The following is a 27,678-nucleotide window of genomic DNA, read 5'->3' on the forward strand; positions in this document are numbered from 1 at the left end:
TTATAATACTTTTCAGAAACTCAAGAAGCACAATACCGTACATTTGCTACAGGCTCGGATTTGAAAGCTTCAGTTGTTGAACGCTTTAACAGAACTCTGAAGGAGCGGATGTGGCGATATTTTACAGCTCACAACACGCATAGATATATCGATATAGTTCAAGATTTAGTGAAGCGATACAACAGCAGTTACCATAAGAGTATACATATGAAGCCCTCCGAGGTCTCTTCTGAAGACTCTTTAAAAATCTGTATGGTTTGTTCCCCTTTCGTCGTAAGAAAAAAATAAAAATTCTATTCATAGTGGGGGACTTGGTGCGTATATCCAAGCTGAGGGGTGTTTTCGACTAAAAATATGAGCAAGGTTACAGCGATGAGTTGTTCACCGTTACCGAGTGTCTGCCACGCATACCCCCGGTCTACAAGTTAAAAGATTATGACGGGGAACTTATAGCGGGATCTTTTTATGAGAAGGAATTACAGAAGGTACAGTTGGGTAAAGACAAAGTCTTTCACGTGGAGGAGATTCTAGATCAAAAGAGAGAAAAGGGTAAAAAAAATCATGGTACACACCGGCTTCTAACTGACTTTCCCCACTTATGCGTCTGCAGATATATATCGTAATAATCAGAGTTCGAATTATACAACCAATTTTCCAAAGCCTATAGAGTTATCAGAGGCCTGGGAAGTAGGTCTCAGCGAGATTACATACCCCCATAGTTGGTATAATATCAAAGATAAGGACCGTGATTTTTATTGCAAAAAGTTATCTGAACCTGCAAAACTTATTAAGCTTAAAAAAGGATTCTATAGAACCGTCGACAGGATCGTCTGAGTTGAATGAACACCTAACCCTGAACAATATGGAAATATTCCTGATCTACAACCCTATATACATAAACGGGTACAAATCTCAGGGGATGCTGACGGGGGTATAAAGACCAGCGGTAATTTAGCCTACATGTTGGGGATGGGTCCCAATAAATGGACGTATGTGAAAGATAAATTATTCCCATTCCCTGCGGATATACATGCAGGATTTTACAACATATTTGTGTATACCGACATCATATCCTATCAAAGGGTCGGAGACAGCTGTGTGCCCCTCCTGAGAACAATTCATATAGACGGAAAGGATGGGGACATAGTCACTCACCTACGACAAGCCACACTACGTACCTGTAAGCAAGAAATATATTGAAAACATTCTGGTTGAGCTTAAAACGGATCAGAACGAAAACATTGAATTTACTTATGGTAAAACGATTGTAAAACTCCACTTTAGACCCTCCAAAACCTCTCTACATATATAATATTTGTATTATATATATTTATAAACATAATACAAATAAATTTAAAAAGGGTTATGGACCATCAACATCTCGACCCTAACCGCTATGTCTCATACTATGTTGATCAAGTGGGTAATGGGCTACCCGGCTATTATGGATCCCCGACCATGTACGGTTCGGGGATAGGAGGTATATTTCGTAACCTCTTTAGGATGGTTTTACCGTTTATGAAGAGAGGCTTCAGCATAGCCAAACCACATTTAAAATCAGCGGCTAAAAATATAGTAAGTGAGGTTGTAGCCAATGCTATGACCAGAAGGGCGTCACCAGATGCCCAGCATCAAGAAGGCTCGGGGCTTATGATGTTGTCTCGAAGACCAAAAAAGAGACCTCCGGGTATAAGGCGCAGGCTTGCCCCTAAAAAGTGGAGGTTAACAGTTAAAAGAAACTCAGTAAGTCAAAGACGTGGTAAAGTGAGGAGGTCTGGACCAGAAACGACAAAAAGAATACTCTGAAGGATTTTCTAAAAGAACAAGAAACATGGCTCTTTTACACCGCATGTCCTCTGAAGCTATAAAGACAGAGCTCGATCTTTTCACGGCCCCCTTAACTTCTTTGGGCTGCAGGGGCAGTATTGAGTAGCTTGGATAAAAGGTGCCCATTTCATACGGCCTCATACTCAATTCTTGCTCGTACAACATGCATTATTATTAGTGTTAGAATTCTAAAAATATCTTCATTACGACATCCACCTTACGTTATAGCGAGAGAGTGCCCAAATTCTGGGCGCAAAACTACTAGTATACAGTTCGACAGATATATGAAATAGCATCACAAAATGGGTCCTACTTTTGGTGATCTTCCATCAGAATGTTGGACAAGGGGTCCTTTGTCCAGAACAGTCGTTGTTTGGATTTAGAACATCGTTTTTCCCTCTTGAATTAGCAAGCACACTTGCCAAGTGGCTCGAAGCTCTCCTTTCTGAACAAAGGCACACAACGCAACACGCCTAACGTCCCAAATAAATTTCAAAAATCTAATAAAACTATATTGAAAAAACATACTTTACGATGATATGGTCACATGTATCAAATAAAATCAAAGCCGGAGATAGTAATCGCCTATAACGACAGCTATTCAGATGACAAATCCAGGACCAACTTCGCGCCTTCATGAAAACACAAAATGGGTGACACGTCATTCCAAGAGGACGTATTCCATCTCAGCCCAAGATAATCACTCCATTTCTTCTCTCACTGCATCTTGACATCCTGGGGAAGGTGTATGACGTGCATGTATACTAATAGCTATCATGCCCATTTATAGGCAGGACCCAGAAGAGAGCATCGATTTCAGATTTTCCACTTCCTGGCCAGGAAGTTTGTGCCAAATGAGTTCTGTTTCACTCACAGATATAATTCAAACGGTTTTAGAAACTAGAGAGTGTTTTCTATCCAATAGTAATAATAATATGCATATTGTACGAGCAAGAATTGAGTATGAGGCCGTTTAAATTGGGCACGTTTTTCCCCCAATGTGACAACAGCGCCCTCTGTCCTCATCAGGTTAAGGATTGTTGAGCAAAGACATGAATACCCAAAAGTTGGAAGGGATCATGAGCCGATTGATTGGAAAACAATTTTGTGGAGTGTTGGCTTGTGATGAATTACCTATTGAGAAATGGCCGGAGCGGCCTGCCATGTTTATTGTCAATACCCATCCTAAACACATGCCGGGTGAACATTGGCTTGCTATGACATTAGAAGAGGAAGGAGGGAAAAAAATCGAAACCTTTTTTGATTCCTACGGCTTTCCCCCCCTGTTTTTCACATTTCCCCAAATCTATTAAAGAATTTTTGACCAAAAACGGATCAAAGATATACTACAGCATCAAACAAGTGCAAGATAACCTTTCCACTGCATGCTGTCAACACTGCGTATTCTACCTATGCCAAAGAGCCCGGGGAGTTTCTTTTGAAGATGTTATGTCTCTTTATAAGGATGATTTAAGAAGTAATGATAACGTTGTAGCTTGTTTTGTTAGAAAATATCAAAAGTGTTCAAATGTGTGTCCTTTAAGACCGTGTAATCAAGGCGTATGCTCACGTCAAATGTTTCAAGAATGCCACAAATGTTAAATTGCTTATTTTTTCAAATAAAATGTATTGAATTTAATCATAGTCATTCAAAAGTCATTCAAACGTCTAACCACCCAGAGAGATCGGCATTAGGAAATGGTCCTGAGACGTTCAGGGGGGTAAATGAGTTATCATCATCCCTTTCATATGGGGAAACTGACGAAACTGAGGCCACCTGGGAAAACTGAGGCCACCTTAAGAAACTGACGCCACCTGGGAGGTATTCTGTCATCAGCAACCTTGTGGGCAGCCGTGGTACTTTTAAGCAAGTCAAGCATATGTGAACCCCTGACAACAGCGCCCTGAAGGATAAACTCTCCTCTGTCATTCCAAGTAGCGGTCCCCTTTGAGTCTTTTATCTTGTTCATAATGTATCTAACATTTTTCCTGTTACGTACCAGAACATGTGTCAACATGTCCTGCATAACTTTATCTTCAACAGACATTTGATCTTCAGCCGGTAAGATCGCAGGTACAGGCGTTACAGGGGCTTGGCTCTCGCTAGGCCCGTCATCTTTTAAAGGGTCCGGTAGGGAAAGCGTTAAATGGTTGGTCTCTCTCTCCCCTTGTTTTACCAAGGCCAAATACCTTTGCAATAGGTTTGTGTATTTTTGGATCTTATCGTAGGGGTTCAATCCTTTTCGGTTCAAAATATCCTTCATGGCCGTATCCAAATCATTTTCCGCTGTTTGTCTGATATTTTCAGGACCCTGCATTTGTTTTTTAAGTCTATCCAACTCTTGTTGTGGCACCAAATACATTTTATTGGCCATCACACTCGGTGTTCACCCCCCACGTCTGGCAGCAATAAGGCTGGTGATGAAGGGCACAGCTATACTTAGTAAAGGTTGAAGAAAACCCCCAGACTGTTGTATGCTATGTCTTTTCTTTTGAAGACTGGCCCTTTTATTGGCAAAGCGTTTGAAAGCGGTCTTTTGTCTCTTTAATTTTTTCAATTGGGTCAGGGTGAGTGGAATGCATCCTTTGAGAAGATTCAAAGCAATCTCACATAGGGATAATATCAGATCTGAAGAACAGCGACCCAAGATGGCCTTCCGTTCTTGGTAGCGTCCTCATAGCTCTCCATAAAGTAGGATTTCCTTCCCGGGTACATCTGCTGAGCTAGAGTGCTAATTTGCAGTTTGTCTCTAGGATTTTTGAACAAAACCATGTAATTGGCGTTCAAGCTAATGGTACGGCTATTTTTACCTTGGTGAAACACATTCTGCACCAAGTAAAGCACGGACAGGTTTCTATGATGAGTATATTGGGTAAAAGCTCGTGCAATTTCGGGATGTTCGCTACCTGCAAATAGCATATCGTCCAAAACCAGCAGATTGTTTTTATGAGGAGGGAGAAGTTCATCATCAGACAGAGATTCAGGTATTCCTTCAACAAACTTGATTTTTATTGTCTTCAATAATTCAGCATACAGAGGTGGTGTTGACCTATTGCAAAGCATAGCTTATTACCAGGATTGTGAACGTTTATGAGGTAGGCCCTTTTATTGCTTATGATTTCTGATTGCATTAGGCTATCTAGCTTCCGTCTCTGACCCCCACCACCCTGGGGTTGACGTATTATTTGCACTACAAGCTCGAGGGTCCTATCGGCTATGACGGATACATTTTACTGAACAAGTCGTTCTAGCAGGGCGATAAATTGTTCAAGATCTGCTTCGCCATTGGGTAAAGTACACACAGTTTAAAGCATGTCATAATTAATTACACCTTTTTACTATGCCTTTCTTACAGATAAAGGGCCTGGTTAGCCCTGACCATTATCCATATCCAATTCACCATCGCCATGCCTGGCTCTCTTGCACGCACCATCAAAGCTCCGTAAGTTTTCACTCCATGGGTAGATAATCCGTCGGGCATGTAGATCCTGGGTATGTCTCAAGGATAGACGCGGCCAGCGCCGTAATTGTTCACGATTTTGGGAAAGACTGTCCAGCTTATTCATAAGGGTTATGAATATGGGATAATCAATCCATTTAAAGCTAAACACTGGCATAAAAAAGTTGACATCCATGCATGCTTTGGAAGATACATGAGAACTGACAGACTTTGTCGCATTTGCACTATCAAATCGTTCACATGCTAAAATTGTCACTTTGGAGTCAGGGCTATAGGCCATTGAAGCGATTCTTAGGGCCTTCAGATCACTGCGTCCGCAGACCTGTTCTTCCAGTGCATATCCGGGCACAGTTGTACCACTCAGGGCCTGTTCAATTTTACAGAGCGCTAGCCTAATCTTAAGCCATTCTCTCATCTGCAGAGCAGGAAAAAAATCCCAGGTTTTGCCTGATAAAGGGGTTTGGGGCCACTGTCTTTGAATATCTTAACCGTATAATCCTCCGGTTGGAATATGTAAGACATATGTCCCTCACTCGTACCCAAAACTCCTTTAAAACATTCTGGGGCTTCACACAGAACTTCCTCGAGGCTTTTGTCACTGGCTTCCTGACACAAGACGCATAGCATCCCGAGAATTGGCCTAGGAGACATAATTTTCTGTTTAATGTTCAGGGTTTATTAAAAAAAATCTTGTTTAGTGTTCTGGGGCCGCATGTCTTGTTCTGGGTTTTATTTATAAGGTGTCTGCCAACCCCAATACCCCAGGACATTCGTGTTTCATAGACAACAACCCTAAGGTCAATAAAACAGGGGGTGGGGGGGCCATACTCTTCGAAATGTTCATCTCCCCAGTTCAAAGAGGTCCCTAGACATCAATCATCATGACAACTTCAAAGGCATTATATACATATTGTCGCACTCAATCTAAGGTGTGAGAACAGGAACAAGATGCCCATATATGGGCATAACCACGTGATCACTTCCCGCCAGGATGCCCTGACCGGATGCCCAAATATGGGCATGCACACGGCATCCGGACATAGGGTCATAAATCAAACGTTTGACGTGTGCCGTCTACTTTATTCTCTCTGGTGTGTTTTTTTTAGCTTCTACTGTAAAGCTATTGAGATTACCTTACCGTTGAATATCCTCTGTGAGGCGCCTCACAATAGATTCTGATGGGTGACTGGGTGGTACTGATTCGCTCTACAGTTTTCTGTGGGAATGAGCTGGTAGACACAACATACACTGATTTTGCAAAACATTAAGGACACCTGCTCTTTTCATGACATAGACTGACCAGGTGAACCCAGGTGAAAACTATAATCCTTAATGATGTAGTTGTTGTTGTATTTATTTTGGATCCCCATTAGCTTTCAGTAGAAAACAAGATACTGCAGTTGCAGTGGGCTAAGGAATGAAAACACTGGAGAATTTTAAAAACATTGCCTGGTCTGATGAATCCCTGTTCCTGCTGTTTCACGCTGATGGGAGGAAACCACGAGTACAACATTGCAGGCTGGTGGTGGTATGATGGTGTGTTTTCATGCCACATATTGGGCCCCTTTGTAACGATTGTCGTACTCTTCCTCCTCCTCGGACGAGGAGAGGAGAGAGGGATCGGAAGACCAATGTGCAGCGAGGTATGATGACATTATTTATTTATTTACAGTGTATCCATCTGCAAATAGATTTTTTTCAGCAGGATTATGCCACAAGGCTTGTCCAGAACTGATTCCAAGAACATGACAGGGAATTCAGCTTAATGCAGTGGCCTGCCGAGTCACCAGATCTCAATCCAATTGTGCATCTGTGGGAGGAGATGGATCAAGCTATTCGGAGTAGAGACCCACTCCCAGCCAACTTGACACAATTGTGGGAAGCATTGGAGTCAACATGGGCCAGCATCCATGTGGAACGTTCTCAACACCTTGTAGAGTCCATACCCCGACTAATTGAGGCTGTTCTGAGGACAAAAGGAGGTATAACACAATATTAGGAAGGTGTTCCTAATGTTTTGTGCACTCAGTGTATATCAGATAAAGATGTTGTGGTGATCACTTTTCAGCATTAGTTCGGGTGGATTATTTTATATTACTAAACAATTTTGTTTAATGATAAACAGGCTATGAATCGACTACTTGTGTTTATTAATTTGTCTTTTAATACTAGATTCATTGATGATGAATGTATTTGAATAACTGTATTGAAGTTAATTGATCTGGCGGCAGGTAGCCTAGCGGTTAAGAGTGTTGGGCCAGTAACTGAAAGGTCGCTGGTTTGAATCCCGAGCCGACTAGGTGAAAAATCTGTCATTGTGCCCTTGAGCAAGCCAATTAACTCTTATTTGTCCTGTAAGTCTCTCTGGATAAAAACATCTGCTAAATGACAAGAATGTAATGAAAAATAATGTTTGTACATGAATTCATGCTGGGCAGACACTTTTTTCTCATGTGTATAATTAAATGAAATAAACTGTTTTTTAGTTAAATACTGTATGTTGTCGTGGTAATTTCCTGTATTACTAAATGATGAGTTTACAAACCACACACAAGTCAGTTATATTTTAAACTCCATCTTTAATTATATGAGTTTCACCATAGCCCTTTGACTCTCAGATCAATTCAGTGTCTATAAATGAATTCTCTGAGAGTGCTTACAAAATAATACTTAGTGAGCCTCTAGGTCACATACTATCTCAAGATTCATGCAACATCAGAGGGGTAATACAATGCTTCCAGACACTGCCATACCCCCCCCCCCCCCCCCAATGGGAAAAGGAGGGAGTGACTGGAGTACAGACATTGTGGAGCCCTTCACATGGTTTCACAGATATATTCATAATGAAGACAATGTTCAAAACTGAATTCTCCCTTTCTGATATTCTGCCTATTACCAGACATGTAAAAGACAAGCCTGACCTCTCCCCTCTGGGCCCCAAGTGACTTTTCCCTAGAGGAGATAGGAAAATGCAACTGCCAACAGTATAGTCCAAAAGAAGACATTCTAATGACAAGTATAAAGTAAATAAAACATCTTATTCCTCTATGTTACCTAACTAATTCTGATTCAGCTACGAAAATATACAATACACAACATTGCCGCTTTGTTTATCCTGGTTAGAGGGACATGACCATAGTAGGCTAGAGCAACTAAGTTAGTGTTAATGTTAGCTAGCATGCAAGTATACAGGCAGAGTTTCTTATGTTAGCCTAGAGAAATAATAGTTTGCGACATTAACGGAAACTGATCATTAATATAGCAACCTTATCAAATTACAAATGTTTTCAAAAATGTTGACGCTTACAATTATCCGCGTGTCGTTGTGTTACGTCTTGAGGAACAAATTGCGGGTGAATGACTTGCTTCTTTCTCCCAGTTTTGAAGCATGATGGTTATACATTGTAATGCATTCCGTTGTGATATTGTAAACAAACATCGATTTCTTTTGGAGCGCGATTCATCAACAATTATGTATTTTTGGGAGATCATTTGAGGCCAGGAAGATGATAAAAGAGGCATTAGGAAAGGTAGTCAGTGTGGAAGGTTGCTTCAATCAAATCTGGTATCAGGATAAAATGTGATTCAAAGTCACCGAATATACTTTAAGTATTTTTATTTAACATAAGCTCAGAATGGTAAATGCAATTTTCGTATATACGGGTTCACTGTATCACCACTCAGGGTAAAGCAGGGAACTGACTGAGATAGTACAGACATCTTCTTTTATACTGTGACAGAGGTAGTTCCAACTTTAGAGTTGGCCTGTCACAGTAGAGGCTTAGCGTGGTTTAAACTTGCTAGCCTATCGGTGGTGCCCAGACACAGCACTCAGGATTCAAATGTCCGGAATGGTGTTTGTGAAGATTGAGCTGATTTGTTGGTTTCTACACATTCCTCAGTTCCTGTCTTCTTGTTATTCAGCATTTTTCCTACACATTCCTCAGTTCCTGTCTTCTTGTTATTCAGCATTTTTCCATCTTGTCTCAACCTTGTGGTTTGCACAGTCGACACCCTAGATTAACAACAGCTTTTCTGCAGTTATGCTATGTTTTGTGATTAACATGTCCTTTTTCTATAAGGCATATATTTATGTTAAAAGAGAACAAAACCATCCTTTACATCAGTCAGAGTGACCAGTAGTGGTTTTGTATTGATTTCATGCGTCTCAGAAGAGCAGAAGGAGAAAGCATTGTGTTTTTCGGAGCAGGGCAGCAATAAAAGGGTGTTATATCTGGGGTTTTGTTATATATTGAGGTTCATCGTCTTGAGCAGAAGATTCGAGGAGTGGTTGGAGAACTAAACCGTGTAGTAGATGGAAAGAAGGAAGAAAGTCAATCAGTTTTACCGTTGTTTGAAGAAGATAATCTGCCTACTACCGAGGTAAAGTTGCTTTTATATTCACACATTCGGACATTCAACAGACATTCAACAGACATTCAGCAGACATTTGCAAAAAGCCATTAATAATTGTAAAAATCTGTAACTAATTCATTGATTGTCACAGAAATATAAAAATAGATATGGTTTATTCTTTAAATGTCTAGCATACTTTTACAACCTTCGTTTTGAATACAAATTCCAGTTTTGATTTGATGGAAATATATAAAATCTTAAATGCAATGTAAAGCTGTTTAAATCAATAACTAATTCACCCTTTCTCACAGAATCATTAAACTAGATATGATTTATTCTATAAATGTCTAGCATATTTTTACAACCTTTGTTTTGAATACAAATTCCAGTTTTGATTGATAGAAATATATGAAATCTATTAGATGCCATTCTAGTAATGTTTGATATTACAACATTGATATGTGATTTTTTATCAACAAATACGTTTTTTGCAAATGTATGCCTTTATTACTATACGATTTATATTGCCTGAATACTCAACGATGATTAGCACCTCAGTTATGTGGTGCTTCTGTCAGGGTTGAGGTCAAATGTCCTTTAAAGTCAATTTAGCAATTGAACAAAAATCCATTTGTTCCTAATTGCAAAAACATGTAACAAAATGTAGGTATTCCAGAACTGTTATTTACATGTAAATCAACATAACCCTGTTTTATGTTTTTAATACTGCAGATAGAACGCTCTGTGTGCCAGAGATGGTTCCATTTAGCTTGTCTGGGGATGACAATGAAGGACTTCAACAAAGCCAAAACAGAAAATGATTGGAAGGTGCCTTTTTGCTGTTAAATTAGAGACGTATAAATAAATGACTGTTGTTCCTTGTAACTATTTTAAAATGTGGAACTGTTGCCCTAAAAATGCAAACATTGATTTGACATACAATTTAATATTGTAAACATTGTACAACTTTATGTAAACATTGTCTAACTTCATATAGAACAAATTGCACTTCAAATTAACATTTATTTTAAGTTATTTTAATGATATGAATACATACAGTACCAGGCTACTGATATGAATACATACAGTACCAGACTACTGATATGAATACATACAGTACCAGCCTACTTGTATGAATACATACAGTACCAGGCTACTGATATGAATACATACAGTACCAGCCTACTGATATGAATACATACAGTACCAGGCTACTGATATGAATACATACAGTACCAGACTACTGATATGAATACATAGTGTACCAGCCTACTGATATGAATACATACAGTACCAGGCTACTGATATGAGTACATACAGTACCAGACTACTGATATGAATACATACAGTACCAGCCTACTGATATGAATACATACAGTGCATTCGTAAAGTATTCAGACACCTTGACTTTTTCCACATTTTGTTCCGTTACAGCCTTATTTGAAAATGGATTAAATAAGAAACGGTCCTCATCAATCTACACACAATACCCCATAATGACAAAGCACACACAGGTTTTTAGAAATGTTTTCACATTTATAAAAAAACATTTTTTTTTAAAACAGATACCTTATTTACATAAGTATTCAGACCCTTTGCTATGAGACTTGATATTGAGATCGGGTGCATCTTGTTTCCATTGACTATCCTTGAGATGTTTCTACAACTTGATTGGAGTCCACCTGTGGTAAATTCAATTGATTGGACATGATTTGCAAAGGTACACACCTGTCTATATAAGGTCCCACATCTGACAGTGCATGTCAGAGCAAAAACCAAGCCATGAGGTCAAAGGAATTGTCCGTAAAGCTCCATGAAAGGAAATGTTTACAAACTGGTAAAATGGCAGCGCCACTCGGTCTGCATCAACAAACTTCATCCGCAGAGGGAGACAATTTTACGGTTGCACTACTGTGTTGTGTTTTTGAAGTAATACAGTGAAGACAAGGTTATTAAGGAAAATAGCACATGGTGCTGCCTAAAACTAACTAACCTTGTACTAAATGGTTTTTGAGTCATTTATGCATTTATCTACTACAGGTTAAGTATTAGCTCAAAAGTATTGTGGAGCTCCTGCACCTAAATATAAACAGTACCAGCACCCAAAATGAGTATCGGCAACTATTTCAGTCCAAGTCAAGCACTGAATTAGATAATTGAACAAGAAAAAATATAATATATTTAATAGAGAATAAAGACCTTGCCAGAACTTTCAAGAAAATAACTTTTGTCTGTTTCTCTTCTACTACTTGCCGACTCAGGTATGAGGCCGGTAACATCAACAGTGAGGACAATCCCAGCCTGCCTCTCTCCTTCCACACTGAGTTCAAACCTACAGTCACTGGGTCCTGATTGTGACAGTGGAGCCCAGTTTGCACTGCAGGATCCAGAAATGGCATCAGTGAAGCTGGAAGACTGCAGTCAAACACTGGAGTTGAATGTCAACATTAAAGATGAAGAAGAAAAGGAGGAGAAGATTAGGACAACTGTTAGTCATGGTAAGAGAAGGTTCTATCTATAAGTTATCTTCATAAATTAGACCTCCATAAGTTATAACCCAGTCTATTGATAGGTTGACTTCTGTAATTCTGACAACACATCCCTGAACAACTGGGTTATCTGGAGTGACTAAAGAAGTGAAGTAGACAAACTGCCAGTGTTTTAAAGTTCTATGAAATTAGTCTGTATAGTTGAGATGAGTCTGTATAGTTGAAATGAGTGAGAGGAGGATGAAAATACTAATAATTTTCATTCTTTTTGCCTTTGACTGTTGAAACGCTTTTAGGACTGAGACCCCATTTAGTCAACTGGTAGATTGTTTGGTTGATAGATAGGCTGTTGGTCAACCAAGCTTTTTTTAGTCAAGCAGTGCCAAATATATATATATACAGTATATATATAAAAATGTATGGCACATGAGCCATCTGTCTGATTCACGGCTGTCTGAGTGGACTAATTCATTGTCTGTCTGAGTGGACTCGTCCATTGCGGAGGGAATGGCACACCACTATCACCATCATTTCTAATCTACAATGTTTGCTTGGTTACGGTAATGCATTCAATACATTATTATTACAGTCTTACCATTGTCATTGTAGGAGTGGACACATTGTTTGCAGAGCGTATAACTTAGTCTACACTTGAGAAGTTTTGGTGTATTTCATTCCATTTAGGAGTTGTCAATTTATTCATTGTGTTTTGTTTAGTGTGCTCCTGTCAATGTTGAGTAAGGACACACACCTGATTACTCATTGAAGTAGTCCTATAGGCTAGCTGGCCTCTGTGTAAATGTAGGCCTATAAATGTGCCCATTTGGGGATCTGATGCTATTTCTGATTGTCTTAACTCACCGTCACTGTGGAGTTTCTCAAATATAAAAATGTTCAGCTCAAACAGCAAGTATGTGAAGTCTGTTTCTACATCCATTGAGAATGATAATAGTTCCTCAACGTAGCCTATTTGAAAATGTCCAGCTCTCTCCCTTTTGATAACCACCAAAACTGTCATGCTCTGATCCGGTGGAAACGTCATAAAACAGGCCTAACTAATTACTTCTTATCCTTTGCGCAAAATATCCCTATGTCTGTCTGTCTGGAGCCCGCTGTCATGGGAAACTGAGGGCCCAAAATATTTTATACAATGTTGCAAGTTTGCTAGCACAGGCCAGACCATATTAATAGTTGATACAATGTTTCAAGTGTCTTGCAGACAGGCCATGTGTAGCCAATTTGATTCATATGATATTTATTTCATCAGGAAATTTAGTACTTGCAGGCTGCGATTGTTTTTATTTGTTAGCTTTATGTAAGCTAGTTTTGGCAATGGCAATAGAAGTTACTTTTAGATTTGTGTAATTTTATTTTAGATATAATTTTGATTAACCACGTGACATTGATTTGAGATAAATAGACTTTATATATAAATATCTGTGCATGCGGACTACTGATGTCCTGTTCAGTTTGAGAACCTGAAGATGAGGAAAACTAGAGCTACGGCTATAATTGGTTTGAATGAAAACAATGTTTCATTGCACATAGTTATTGACCTCACAATAAGCCATATTCAAGTAATTTACATAACTTACATTACTATGAAGCGGTAGACGCGGAGATGAACAACGCTACATTAGCAGCTAATTAGCATTTCATTTTTGAGTGGCATTGAAGAGTTTGAATGTAAAATGTTGCAACTGTGGTGGGGCTCATATTCCCGAATTCCCAGAGTGCCCTGTTAGGGTGAAAGAGGTTGAGGTGTCAAGGATCAGGACTGTTCAGCAAATCTGCCATGTTGAGGCAGTGAAGAGGGGCAAGGAGCCACAGTTCTGAAGAAGATATGGTGGTGGATGCAACGCAACCAGTTGCAAATGTTGTACGTCAATCAAGTGAGCTGGATACACTTATTGTGAAGAAAATGCTACGTGATCAAGACAAAGGAGATGATTGTGGACTACAGGAAAAAGAGGACCGAGCACACCCCCATTCTCATCGACGGGGCTGCAGTGGTGCAGGTTGAGAGCTTCAAGTTCCTTGGTGTCCATATCACCAACAAACTAACATGGTCCAAGCACACCAAGACAGCCGTGAAGCAGGCATGACAAAACCTATTACATCATTGCCTGTTATGGCAATGCTCGGCCTCCGACCGCAAGGCACTACAGAGGGTAGTGCGAACGGTCCAGTACATCACTGGGGCCATCTTCCTGGACATAATTATATCTACAGCTGAGAAGTTTTTGGGCCTCCAAGACTTCACAGACTACTGTCGCCAGAAAATGTTCCAGCCTTAGAGGATCCTTCTGAGCCTGTGTAGGAACCTGATTAGAACAGAAAAGCAGGCTGATTTTAGTTTGTATTATTTATTTTTTATACCGTATGTACTGAACAAAAATATAAACGCGACATGTAAAGTGTCCCATGTTTCATCCCATAAATGTTCCATACACACACAAAGCTTATTTCTCTCAAATGTTGTGCACAAATTTGTTTACATCCCTATTAGTGAGCATTTCTCCTTTGCCAAGATAATCCGCCCACCTGACAGGTGTGGCATATCAAGAAGCTGATTAAATTGCATGATCATCATTACACAGGTGCACCTTGTGCTGGGGACAAGAGTAGCTGAGAAGGTGATGCCTTGGCTGCAGCTAATGGGGATCCCTAACAAATATAAAATGAAAATGCCACTACAATGTGCAGTTATGTCACACAACCCAATCCAACAGATGTCTCAAGTTTTGAGAGAGCATGTAATTGGCATGCTGACTGCAGGAATGTGCACCATAGCTGCTACCAGATAATTTAATGTTCATTTCTCTACCATAAGCCGCCTCCAAGTTGTTCTTGAGAATTTAGCGGTATGCCCAACAAGCCTCTCAATTGCAGACCACGTGTAGGGTGTTGTGTCGGGAGCGGTTTGCTGTTGTCTACAAAGTACTCCATGCTAGCATTGGGTTATGGTATGGGAGACAACGAACGCAATTGCATTTTATCAATGGTAATTTGAATGCACAGAGATACCATGACAAGATCCCGAGGCCCATCGTCCTGCCATTCATCCACCGAAGGATCTGTACACAATCCCTGGAAGCTGAAAATGCCCCAATTCTTCCATGGTCTGCATACTCACTAGACATGTCACCCATTGAGCCTGTTTGGGGTGGTCTGGATCGACGTGTATCACAGCTTGTTCCAGTTCCTGCCAATATATAGCAACTTCGCAATGAGGAATAGGCCCAGAAGCGGCCCTCTTCCGGTGGGCCGGAACTGATTGACTCGGCCCGGAATCAGAATTAATGACTGCCAAGAATCGGCCCAAGTACATCAGGCTGTTTCCATCTACCGGAATTGAGCCAGCTTTGCTGGCATCTTACCAGAATCCCCCCAGAAGCGGCCAGATGCAAATTTAAATAAATGTATACAAAATTACCAGACAGTAATTTTAAATATTACTATTATACATTGTATGCATACAAATTATACCCCTCCACCCCCCAAAAATAACGTCAGAGGAAATGCTGTATGGGACAAGGACATCCTGGCCGGCCAAACCCTCCCCTAACTCAGACGACGCTGGGCCAATCGTGCGTCGTCTCATGGGTCTCCTGGTCACCGCCGGCACTGGCATCGTACTTGTAGCAATGCAGTTCGCACTGCGACTGCTGCGGTAATGCTTATCAGTTGCCATGTACAAAGTATCAAAATAGTCAAATACAACTTAAACCGGACTCTAAAATTATTTAATTTAAATGTTAATTGTATTTTTTTAAATCACAGAAACAATGAAAAAATATGGACAAATAAATAATGAAATGTTAATTATATACAGACGCCCGTTTAATCATCTGCCAGAGAGTAGCCCCAATCGTCCCGAGACCCAAGTAATACATTTGGGATGAGGAGAGGGCGGGAGCAGCAGCAGCAGCAGCAGCTACCCCCTTCTCATGTAACAGGGTAGGGCCAGCCCAAGGATCCCACAATGCACGGACGGTGTTAGTGGGGGGACAGGAAGTTCCCGACAGGCGCGCACCATTCTTCAGAATAAAAAAGCGCCAGAACTGTGCAGTCAAGAAGGTATCTTTTGTGCCCGTTTCCCTTTATTACTACAGGTACGTAATAGCACGTTTACATTTTCTAATTTCGAAAAAACATGTCATTCCATGCTAGGTAACAAATCCATTAAATTATTATCACGTTTGGTAAAGGTTTGATGTGATATTTTTGTGTCAAACCGAGTGAAGAACGTGGTGACGTTATACTATTTTACAAGTCACGTACCTAGAGACGTTGGGTTTGTCTTAGTGGATGTACATATTCTGCTCATGTTAATTTTCATAAAGAATCCTTTTATTTGAGATTTCTGAGCTGCATGTTATCGGTTTTGTGTAAAATTCACACGCTGGTAAAATGGCGGCGCCGCCTCGGACTGGGTCAACGGACTAAAGTGCAGGCAGTGTGGGTGCAGACCATTTTACGGTTGCGTTACTGTTTTGAAGCTGAATGTAATGCTTGTTGGTTTTCTACATGTGTACTAATATTCAGACACATGTAGTTGTTTCTATGTTTATCTATACATTTGAGTATGGTGTGAACGGAAATACTACTGGTTTTTGATTGAAACAACGAAGACGCGGTTCTTCAGGAAAATAATACATAGTGCTGCCTGAAACAAACTAACCTCGTACTTCATGGTTTTTGAGTCATTTTATGTGAATTTAGGAAATCTATATATTAAGTGATCTTAACTTTGTGTCCGTTGTGTTTTAATGTTAATGCAATAATGTTTTGTTGCCAATGCTCACCTACCTGATCTATTGAAATGAGATCCGTTCTTGACTTGGACAAGAGTTCACCTTAAATTTCTACTGTTTGAGCTCATGTTCCTCTTTATAGAATATTAGCTCAACAGTATTGTGGAGCTCCTGCACCTATATATAAACAGTACTGGCAACTATTTCAGTCCAAGTCAAGCACTGAATTAGATAATTGAACAAAAATAAATATAATATATTTTTAGAGAATAAAGAAGGTGCCAGAACTGGCAAGAAAATAACTTTTGTGTCTGTTTCTCTTCTACTACTTGCCGACCCAGGTATAAGGCCGGTAACATCAACAGAGAGGACAAACCCAGCTCTCCTCTCTCCTTCCACACTGAGTCCAAACCTACAGTCACTGGGTCCTGATTGTGACAGTGGAGCCCAGTTTGCACTGCAGGATCCAGAGATGAAACCAGTGAAGCTGGAAGACTGCAGTCAAACACTGGAGCTGAATGTCAACATTAAAGATGAAGAAGAGGAGGAGAAGATTGGAAAATCTGTTTCTTATGGTAAGAGCAGGTTCTAAGTTTGTTTCATTCCAACTTCCCACTGTGTATGAAAAGTTGCAGTAGAACTGTTTCATGATGAACTGTTTCAATGAGAAGGTAGAAGTGCCCACTATTTATAGACTATAGAATTAGAATAATCATTCTATTTCCATGATTCCAAAAGAACACCTTGGTGTTTTGATCTAAATTGCAATTGCAACATTTGGTTAAAAATAAGCACTAGTATCTTTGCCCAGTGTGTAAATTATCTCAAATGAGTGCAGGAAATTATTTTAGGTTGAAGTTGAATTGAACACTATAAAACAATCAGAATGGAGAAAGACCCATTGAACATTTTTTTGAATATAAGTGTTGCCGCCCTAGGGCCGCGCACTACTCATAAAGCAAATGTAGAACTTTTATTAATCAAAAACATAAAATACCGTCAAAAATGTGAAAAATACCATGTTATGATATTTTTGCCACGTCGCCCAGCCCTTTGTTAGAGCAAAAACCAAGCCACGAGGTCGAAGGAATTGTCCGTAGAGGTCCATGGAAGGAAAAATTCACAAGCTGGTAAAATGGCGGCGCCCATCCGGTCTGGGTCAACGGACTTCGGTGCAGGCAGTGTGGGTGCAGCAGAGACAATTTTAAGGTCGCACTACTGTTTTGAAGCTAAATGTAATGATTATCAGTTTCTACATGTGTAAAATATTGACGCATTCAGTTTCTGTCTATAAACGATACTATGGTGTGAACGGAAATACAATTGTTTTTTGATTGGAATAATAACGTGAAGAGGGTTAAGGAAAATGGTACATGGTGCTGCCAAAAACTAACTGTAAACTTGTACTAAATGGTTTTTGAGTCTTGTATGCATTTGTCTACTACATGTTAAGTATTTGCTCAAAAGTATTGTGGGGCTCCTGCACCTAAATATAAACAGTACCGGCGTCCAAAATGAGTATGGGCAACTATTTCAGTCCAAGTCAACCACTGAATTAGATAATTGAACAAAAAAATATATAATATATTTAATAGAGAATAAAGAAACTGCCAGAACTGTGAAGAAAATAACTTTTGTGTCCGTTTCTCCTCTACTACTTGCCGACTCAGGTATGAGGCCGGTAACATCAACAGTGAGAACAAACCCAGCCTGCCTCTCTCCTTCCACACTGAGTCCAAACCTACAGTCACTGGGTCCTGATTGTGACAGTGGAGCCCAGTTTGCACTGCAGGATCCAGAGATGGCATCAGTGAAGCTGGAAGACTGCAGTCAAACACTGGAGCTGAATGTCAACATTAAAGATGAAGAAGAGGAGGAGAAGATTGGGAAATCTGTTTCTCATGGTAAGAGCAGGGTTCTATCTAACTAAGTTTGTTTTTCATTCTAACTTCTCACTGTGTATGAAAAGTTGCAGTAGAACTGTTTCAATGAGAAGGAAGATGTTATTTCATGGTACTGAGACTTGTATGGTTTGACACATAAGTATTGCCAGCATTTGTCTTATTAACTGGGCTATCTGGAGTGTTTAGAATAGAGTGATGAAGTGAAGTAGACAAACTGACAGTGTTTTAAAGTTATATGAAATGAGTCTGGGTAGTTTCTAACCCTTGTGGTAGTGAGTGGAGGATGATATAGGTCATGATTTTCTTGACTTATGAGATACTTTTAGAATAGTTATTTTCTCCTTTTGTATTGCACAGCCTACTTGTGTGAATATGTACAGGTAGCCTAGTGGTTAGAGCATTGGGACAGTAACCAAAAGGTTGCTGGATCGAATCCCCGAAGACAAGGTAATAATCTGTTCTGCCCCTGAGCAAGGCAGTTAACCCACTGTTCCCCGGGCACCGAAGACGTGAATGTCGATTATGGCAGCCCTCCGCACCTCTCTGATTCGGAAGACACATTTCAGTTGAATGCATTCAGTTGTACAACTGACGCGGTATCCCCTCTCCCATTCGGAAAGTATTTAGACTCCTTGACATTTTCCACGTTTTGTTACGTTACAGCCTTATTCTAAAATGGATTAAATAATGTTCCTTATCAATCTACACACAATGCCCCATAATGACAAAGCAAATACAGGTTTTTAGAAATGTTTTCACATTTATATAAAAAAAAACAGAAACCTTATTTACATAGGTATTCAGACCCTTTGCTATGATATTCGACATTGAGCTCAGGTGAATCCTGTTTCCGTTTATCAACTTTGAGATGTTACTACAACTTGATTGTCAACCTGTGGTAAATTCAATTGATTGGAAATTATTTGGAAAGGCACACACCTGTCTATATAAGGTCCCACATTTGACAGTGCGTGTCAGAGCAAAAACCAAGCCATGGTGTCGAAGTAATTCTCTGTAGAGCATGGTGGTGGTAGCATCATGCAGTGGGGATGTTTTTCAGCGGCAGGGACTGGGAGGCTAGTCAGGATCAAGGGAAAGATTAACAGAGCAAAGAGAGATCGTTGATGAAAACCTGCTACAGAGCGCTCAGGTCCTCAGACTGGGGTGAAGGTTCACCTTCCAACAGGGCAACGACCCTAGGCACACAGCCAAGACAACGCAGGAGTGGCTTTGGTACAAAATACGCCTTTTATTCTGTTAGTGAGGATTAATGACCGAGAGAAGGCAGGAGACACTTTGTCATGTTTAGAGTCGCTTGGGTTAAACTGCTCCCTTTAACCTCTAACGCCTACCAAACCCGGATCCGGGAGCCCCCCCATCACAAAAGCTGACTAGCATAGCCTAGCCTAAAGCCACAGGGATAGCGTATAATAAAATGTTCATGAAATCACAAGTCCAAGACACCAAATGAAAGATACACATCTTGTGAATAAAGCCATCATTTCAGATTTTTTAAAATGTTTTACAGGGAAGACAAAATATGTAAATCTATTAGCTAACCACGTTAGCAAAAGACACCACTTCCATACTCCACCATTTTCTTACTGCATCAGTAGCTATCACAAATTCGACCAAATAAAGATATAAATAGCCACTAACCAAGAAACAACCTCATCAGATGACAGTCTGATAACATTTATTGTATAGCATAGGTTTTGTTAGAAAAATGTGCATATTTCAGGTATAAATCATAGTTTACCATTACAGCCCCCATCACAACTCTCACTAAAATGACTAGAATAACTACAGAGACCATCGTGTATTAGCTAATTACTCACCATAAAACATTTCTTAAAAATACACAGCGTGCAGCAGATGAAAGACACAGATCTTGTGAATCAAGCCAATATTTCAGATTTTCTAAGTGTTTTACAGCGAAAACACAACATAGCGTTATATTAGCTTAGCGCAATAGCGAACATTACAACAGCATTGATTCAAGGCAAAAATAGCTATAACGTATAAATCACCAAAATATATACATTTTTTCACTAACCTTCTCAGAATTCTTCAGATGACAGTCCTGTAACATCATATTACACAATGCATATAGAGTTTGTTCGAAAATGTGCATATTTAGCGGCACAAATTGTGCTTATACAAAGAGAGAAGTAGCCAAGAGCTCAAGCAATCTGTCCGGCGCCATCTTGGAAAGCCACCTACTCTTATCGAAAACTATTCATAAACTTGACTAAAAAAATACAGGTTGGACAGCAATTGAAAGACGACAAATTAGTTCTTAATGCAATCGCTGAATTACATTTTTAAAATTAACCTTACTGTGCAATACAGGCTTCAATAACACAATGCTACACTGCAAGCAATGGCGTTTCATGCATTTCACATTTTTCAACAGAACAATGAATTATCAGCATAAATAGTTCTTACTTTTCGATGAACTCATCAGAATCTTGGGAAAGGTGTCCTTTGTCAAAAAGAATTGTTGATAGGTTGGAGAACGTCCTCTTCAGAGTTGCAATTAGCAGTAAACATTAGCACAAAAGAGATACCCAAATTCCTACAGCGCCAAGGAAATAATCAAGACTCCCTATTCGCTAACAACCAGGGGAAGGCGTATGCAGTGCATCTCAACCAATAGAAGACAGTCAGAGTTATCCACAGGTCTTGGAACAGCAAGCAGATTTCAGCATTTTCAAATCCTCATAGGAGAATTGCTCTAAGTCTAGTTCTGTTTCACTTACAGACATAATTCAAACGGTTTTAGAAACTAGAGTGTTTTCTATCCAATAGTAATAATATGCATATTGTACGAGCAAGAATTGAGTACGAGGCAGTTTAATTTGGATACGAATTTGTACTATGTCGAAATGGCACCCCGCTAGTGGCAAGAAGTTAAAACCTCTCTGGTCTAGGGGGCAGTATCCTGAATTTCGGTTGTCTGACGCGCTCAAAGTAAACTGCCTGTCACTCAGGCCCAGAAGCTAGGATATGCATATAAATGGTAGAATTGGATAGAAAACACTGAGGTTCTAAAACTGTTAAAATAATGTCTGTGGGTCTAAAAGAACTGTTATGGCAGGCGAAAACCAAGCTTTTTCTTTTTAAGCTTCCAGCCACTTCAAATGTAAAGTAAACAGTAACTTGATTATGCCATTCTTAGTGCAAATTTCGGGAAAATAAAAAAGACCGAGCTAAAAGATAAATTGCAGTAATTTAAATTCAATTTTGCTATTACAGTTAATGTAAGTGTTACGTTATCAATCCTGAATGTCCAATAATGCGGGGCGAAGGAATGTATTTTTTCCCCCATTCTTTGAATGTTTTTACTTAGTACATTTATTTGTACTAATTTACTTGCTTTTGAAAACTGACTTCTGGCTCCCAAATTGAAGTTCCTATGGCTTCCAGTAGATGTCAACAGTCTTTATACATGGTTTCAGGCTTGGTTTTTGAAAAACCATTGAGTAATTGTTATTTGTCCATGGGGAGCACTAAGGGAAAAGTAGTCTCTTTGCCCGCGTGAACGAGGGTGCGCTCTTTGTAATTTTCCTTTACTATTGAAAATACTAGACGCCGTATGAAGTACTATCATTTATTTAGATATTAGACTACCTGACAATTAATTAGAAGTGTTGTTTGGATGAACTTTACCGGTAACTTTTGGGACTTTGTCTGCATGTTGAACTGGTGGATTACTGAACTCAATGACTCCTACTAAACTGACTTTTTAGGATATAAAGAAGGACTTTATCGAACAAAACGAACCATTCATCTTGTAGCTGGGACCCTTGGGATTGCAAACAGAGGAAGATCTTCAAATGTAAGTGATTTATTTTATCGCTATTTGGGATCTTGTGACGCCTGTGCTGGTTTGAAAAATATGTTGTTGTGGGGTGCTGATCTCAGATAATCGAATGCTCTGCTTTCGCTGTGAAGCCTATTGTAAATCGGACAACGCGGTTCGATTACCAAGATTCTAAGCTACAGAATGGTGTATAACACTTGTATTTTCATGAATGTTTAATATTAATATTTTGAATTTGGCGCTCTGCAATTTCACCGGATGTTGTCGCAGGTGGACTGCTAGCGGTACACTGATCCCTAACAGGTTTTAATGGATCAGTCGTCTACAAGGCTACACTCTACGATTGCGGGAGGTGGGAGAGGAAGCGTTGGATGTCTCGGTTAGGTAGACAGTAGAATGGGGTGCAGTGTTTTACAGTTAGCATAGATTTATTTTTGTTTGTTCCAACAGATCTTTACATATTTTTCTCACTACAAAATATTCCTGCGTTCCTTCTGGTTACTAAACATATTTTAGACATGTCTTTATGCTATAGCTTATTCCATGTTTACGTCTTTGTTTAAACTGAAATGTACTTTGTGGAATGTCTGTGGAGTTTGTAAACTATCCAAGCTTAAGCAGGTTATTACTAGGCTTAAACAGCTTCATTAATCTATTGTGTTCCTACAATACACTCACTTGTTGAAGGATGAGCTACTTAAAGTATGCAGGAGATGGCAAGTAATAGCATCCTGTTTATCCTCTCATTCTCATGGTGTTATGGTTTTAATTCATAAATCTGTTCCGTTTCAAGTTAATATTATAACTGATACATCTGGTATCAGGGAGGGAACTCTTTGAATGAGCATGTTAATGTTTATGGTCCTAATGATGAAATCCCACATTTTGAGAATTTATTTCTGTTGATAACCTCCCTTCCTGGTAAAGTCCTAATGGCAAGGGATTTGAATTGATCCTCATCTAGATCACTCCTCTGGTTTAGACACTTCCCACTAGCAGAGTAGAAAGAAATTACAGCTTTTCATTAAGGACTTAAATCTATGTGAACCTTGGAGGACTCAGAACCAGAGTAAAAGGGAGTATTCCTGTTACTCGTCAACATTTTAAATAATTTTCTCATACAGACTAGTTCTTAGTTTCTTGCTCATTGCTTCCCAATGTAGCAGGGCGTGGCTATGATAGTATTGTTCTGAGTGACCGTTCCCCTGAGTCATTATTTTATAGGCATACAAAACTAGTATGGTGTTTGCGTCCCAGATGGTTACAGGACCCAGACTTCTTACATTACGTTGGAGTGCATAAAGATGTTTATTTTACATTGAACACTGACCAAACGACAGCGAGTACCAGATGGAAGGCTTTCAAAGCACATATTAGTTATGTGAAATATCACAACAAGATACATATCTAGCAAGATATGTGAAATATTACAGTATTTGTTTGAAAAGTAGCAAAGAATAGCTCCACCTATAACAGTAACGCTAGTTAGTGAAGCCTGAGACTAACGTTACAGTATGGACAGTCCAAAATAGTTGTAGATGATCCACAACACAGGGTCTTTTGCTAGTAGCTACCAAGTAACAGTGGCCCTCCCATATAGCATTCATGTAGTATACCATGATACGTTTACAAACCAAAAAAAGTATCAAAGATCAGAAATGAACAGCCTACGTGAGAAAAAGATACCATTGAATATGTGCTACATTACCCAAAGTTCCTTTGCATGTGAGTGTCAATCATTTTAGTCCAAGGATATGATCGAAAGGCCTCCATCATTCTTAAATGGAAGAGGTTTGGAACCACCAATACTTTTTTAGGAAGCTGGACACCCGGCCAAACTGAGACATAAGTTGAGAAGGACCTTGGTCAGGGAGGTGACCAAGAAGCCGATGGTCACTCTGACAGAGCTCCTCTGTGGCGAAGGGAGAACCTTCCAGAAGGACAACTATCTCTGCAGCACTCCACTAATCATGCCTTTATGGTAGAGTGCCCAGATGGAAGCCACTCTTCAGTAAAAGGCTCATGACAACCTGCTTGGAGTTTGCCAAAAGACACCGAAAGGACTCAGATCATGAGAAACAAGATTCTCTGGTCTGATAAAACCAAGATTGAACTCTTTGGCCTTAATGTCAAGCATCACGCCTGGAGGAAACCTGGCACCATCCCTACAGTGAAGCATGGTGGTGGCAGGAGCAATTTGTGGGGATGTTTTTCAGCGGCAGGGACTGGGATACTAGTCAGGATCGATTGAAAGATGAACGGCGCAAAGTTCAACGAAGTACAGATAGATCCTTTATGAAAACCTGCTCCACAGCACTCAGGACCTCACACTGGGGGTGACGGTTCACCTTCCAACAGGACGACTACCCTAAACACAAAGCTAAGACAACACAGGAGTGTCTTCGGGACAAGTCTCTGAATGTCCTTGAGTGGCCCAGCCAAAGCCCAGACTTGAACCCAATCGAATATCTCTGGAGAGATATGAAAATAGCTGTGCGGGGACACGTCTACAGAGAAGAATGCGAGAAACTCCCCAAAACAGCTATGCCAAAGCTTGTAGCGTCATACCGAAGAAGACTCAAGGCTGTAATCGTTGACAAATGTGCTTCGTCAAAGTATGGAGTAAGGGTTCTGAATATTTATGTAAATGTGATTTTTCCGTTTCGGGAAAAAATGTAAATGTTCCAATCATTTTTCGTTGATATTAGAAACAATTAAAATAAGGGCTGTGTTTCGTGTTGGCTTACCCTGGCGTGACGATTTGATAACCATGTAAATCTCTCTCGGACAAGGTGACTTATCAATATATTAGTCTTTATTTCCTCTCAGATTATAAAATGCTAATTAGCATCAAAGTAGACATCATGCAAAACAACCAATCACCGCAAGCTCCTGCATGTCATCTCTAGCTGACACCTTTGCTAACAGGTATTGTGTCAATTTAAAACTTGCACAAGACAGTTAACAGAATTGTACATTTTAAATAAATGTAGCCTATTTATTCATTACTAAATTTAGCTAACATTAGTTAACCCAGAGATCCTTACCGTTGCCTAGATTTGTCAGTCTTGTTCAGATCATCATGGTATTTGTAGTTTTATGATAGTGTTGGTCAATTTCTTCAACAGATGATCAGGTCTATATAATTATCAAACATACATTAGTAATGGAACGGAAATACTTTTTGTTTAAGTATTAAAATTCTCCTAATACAATTGTAGGCAGCTGTTGGTACAGTATATGATAGCTCTCCCCAGGTTCTGCAAAATGTCTAAGACATCCTGTAACTCATATAGCCTCTCCAGTCCTCCGTGTGACTTTCCCTGGCAACAACATTTTAATAAATCTACCCTCCCCATGACAGCAGCAACCATCTTGTCAGCAATTAAAAGCTCAGAAGTGGGTTTGACAAACTTGATCTTTCATCACAAGTATAGGATCATAAGGTGAACGAGTCCAAGCATCTTCTGACAGGTGGCTGTTTTCATTAGGCCTGCGGTAGCCTTGTGTTCTCAGGAAACCAGTCGTATTCTCAGAACCTCATAGGCAGGTGTGACCCAGACATGAGGAGTATGAACGTAGGTGGTTTCCGCCTTCTGATCTTGTCTGAAGGGCACAACACTCAAAACAGGTGTTAACACACACACACACAGAGGTCTCCTGAAGAGGAGACCTTACAGTTTATCATAACACAATGTATTAACCGTTTAAAAGGTTTAACCCTTTCAATAGCCACATTAGCAGCTAATTATATTTCATTTTTGTGAGGGTAAATACAGATGACTATCTTTGTCATCTTGTCCCAGAAATTTACACGGTTATCAAAACGTCATTCCAGGGTAAGCCTACATGAAACACAGCCCCTATTTAAGTGTTTATAAAATTCCCAACGGGAAAAAATGAATGGTGGAAACAGGATTGGAACCATTTCATGTTTGGCTGCTAGGTTTTATGGTTATTATGATTTATACTGTGGCACTCTATTGGTATGCAGCTACTTGGGTGTGGATGAGGTGAGACGGCGGATAAGAAAAAAATGGGATTTCAATGGGGGATTGCACAAGCTTTCTGGAAGATCTGATGAAGGAGAAGATGGTGGACAAGAAGAAAAGTGGAATGTTTTGAGTGAATATGGAATGGAGGATGACAGAGCCTTTAGAAGAGCTACAGGAGGGAAGTGAATGTGACGAGTGAGGATGAATTAACTGCAATGGCAGGTGTAGTGTAGTCAGGGAGGAGCTGAGTGTAGAGGGAAGCAGTGTGGAGAGGAAGGAGCCGAGTGTAGAGAAAAGCAGTGTGGTAAAGCCGAGGTAAAACAGAGCCCTCAGGTGCCCAAAAGCCCTGTCCGCCTCAGCCGACCACTGCAAACGCACCGGTCCTCCCTTCAGCAGTGAGGTAATGGGAGCTGCTACCTGACCAAAGCCCCGGATGAACCTCCGGTAGTGGTTGGCAAACCCTAGAAACCGCTGCACTTTCTTTACCGTGGTGGGAGTCGGCCAATTACGCACAGCTGAAATGCGGTCACTCTCCATCTCCACCCCTGATGTGGAAATGCGATACCCTAGGAAGGAGACGGCCTGCTGGAAGAACAGGCATTTCTCAACCTTGACGTACAGGTCATACTCCAACAGTCGTCCAAGTACCCTGCGCAGCAAGGACACATACTCGGCGCGTGTAGCGGAGTATGTCAGAATGTCATCGATATACACCACCACACCCTGCCCGTGCAGGTTCCTGAAAATCTCGTCTACAAAGGATTGGAAGACTGATGGAGCATTCATCAACCCGTATGGCATGACAAGGTGCTCATAATGGCCTGATGTGGTACTAAACGCCATCTTCCACTCTTCTCCCTCCCGGATACGCACCAGGTTGTAAGCGTTCCTGAGATCCAATTTTGTGAAGAAGTGTGCCCCGTGCATTGACTCGATCGCACTGGCTATGAGAGGTAGCGGGTAACTGTACCTCACAGTGATTTGGTTAATGCCTCGATAGTCAATACACGGGCGCAGACCTCTATCCTTCTTCTTCACAAAAAAGAAACTCGAGGAGGCAGGT

The 27,678-nt window shown here is 40.2% G+C and overlaps 3 protein-coding genes across 3 annotated transcripts in view; all 3 read left to right on the forward strand.

The window, feature by feature from the left end:
* Positions 1-27,678, forward strand: part of LOC129860157 (zinc finger protein 501-like) — a 188,260-nt gene that overhangs the window by 63,102 nt on the left and 97,480 nt on the right. The gene's annotated exons all lie outside the window — the stretch shown is intronic.
* The window catches only part of LOC129860173 (zinc finger protein 883-like), a 127,304-nt gene that overhangs the window by 26,177 nt on the left and 73,449 nt on the right, over positions 1-27,678 (forward strand). The gene's annotated exons all lie outside the window — the stretch shown is intronic.
* The window catches only part of LOC129860155 (zinc finger protein OZF-like), a 34,994-nt gene continuing 23,406 nt past the window's right edge, over positions 16,091-27,678 (forward strand). The window contains exons 1-3 of the mRNA XM_055930511.1: positions 16,091-16,248; positions 17,232-17,465; positions 18,561-18,794. Coding sequence (XP_055786486.1) covers positions 17,363-17,465; positions 18,561-18,794 — 337 coding nt within the window. The 5' untranslated portion in view covers positions 16,091-16,248; positions 17,232-17,362. The remainder of the gene's footprint in view (positions 16,249-17,231; positions 17,466-18,560; positions 18,795-27,678) is intronic.

This window comes from Salvelinus fontinalis, chromosome 7, assembly GCF_029448725.1.
Source record: "Salvelinus fontinalis isolate EN_2023a chromosome 7, ASM2944872v1, whole genome shotgun sequence".
Lineage (NCBI taxonomy): Eukaryota > Metazoa > Chordata > Actinopteri > Salmoniformes > Salmonidae > Salvelinus > Salvelinus fontinalis.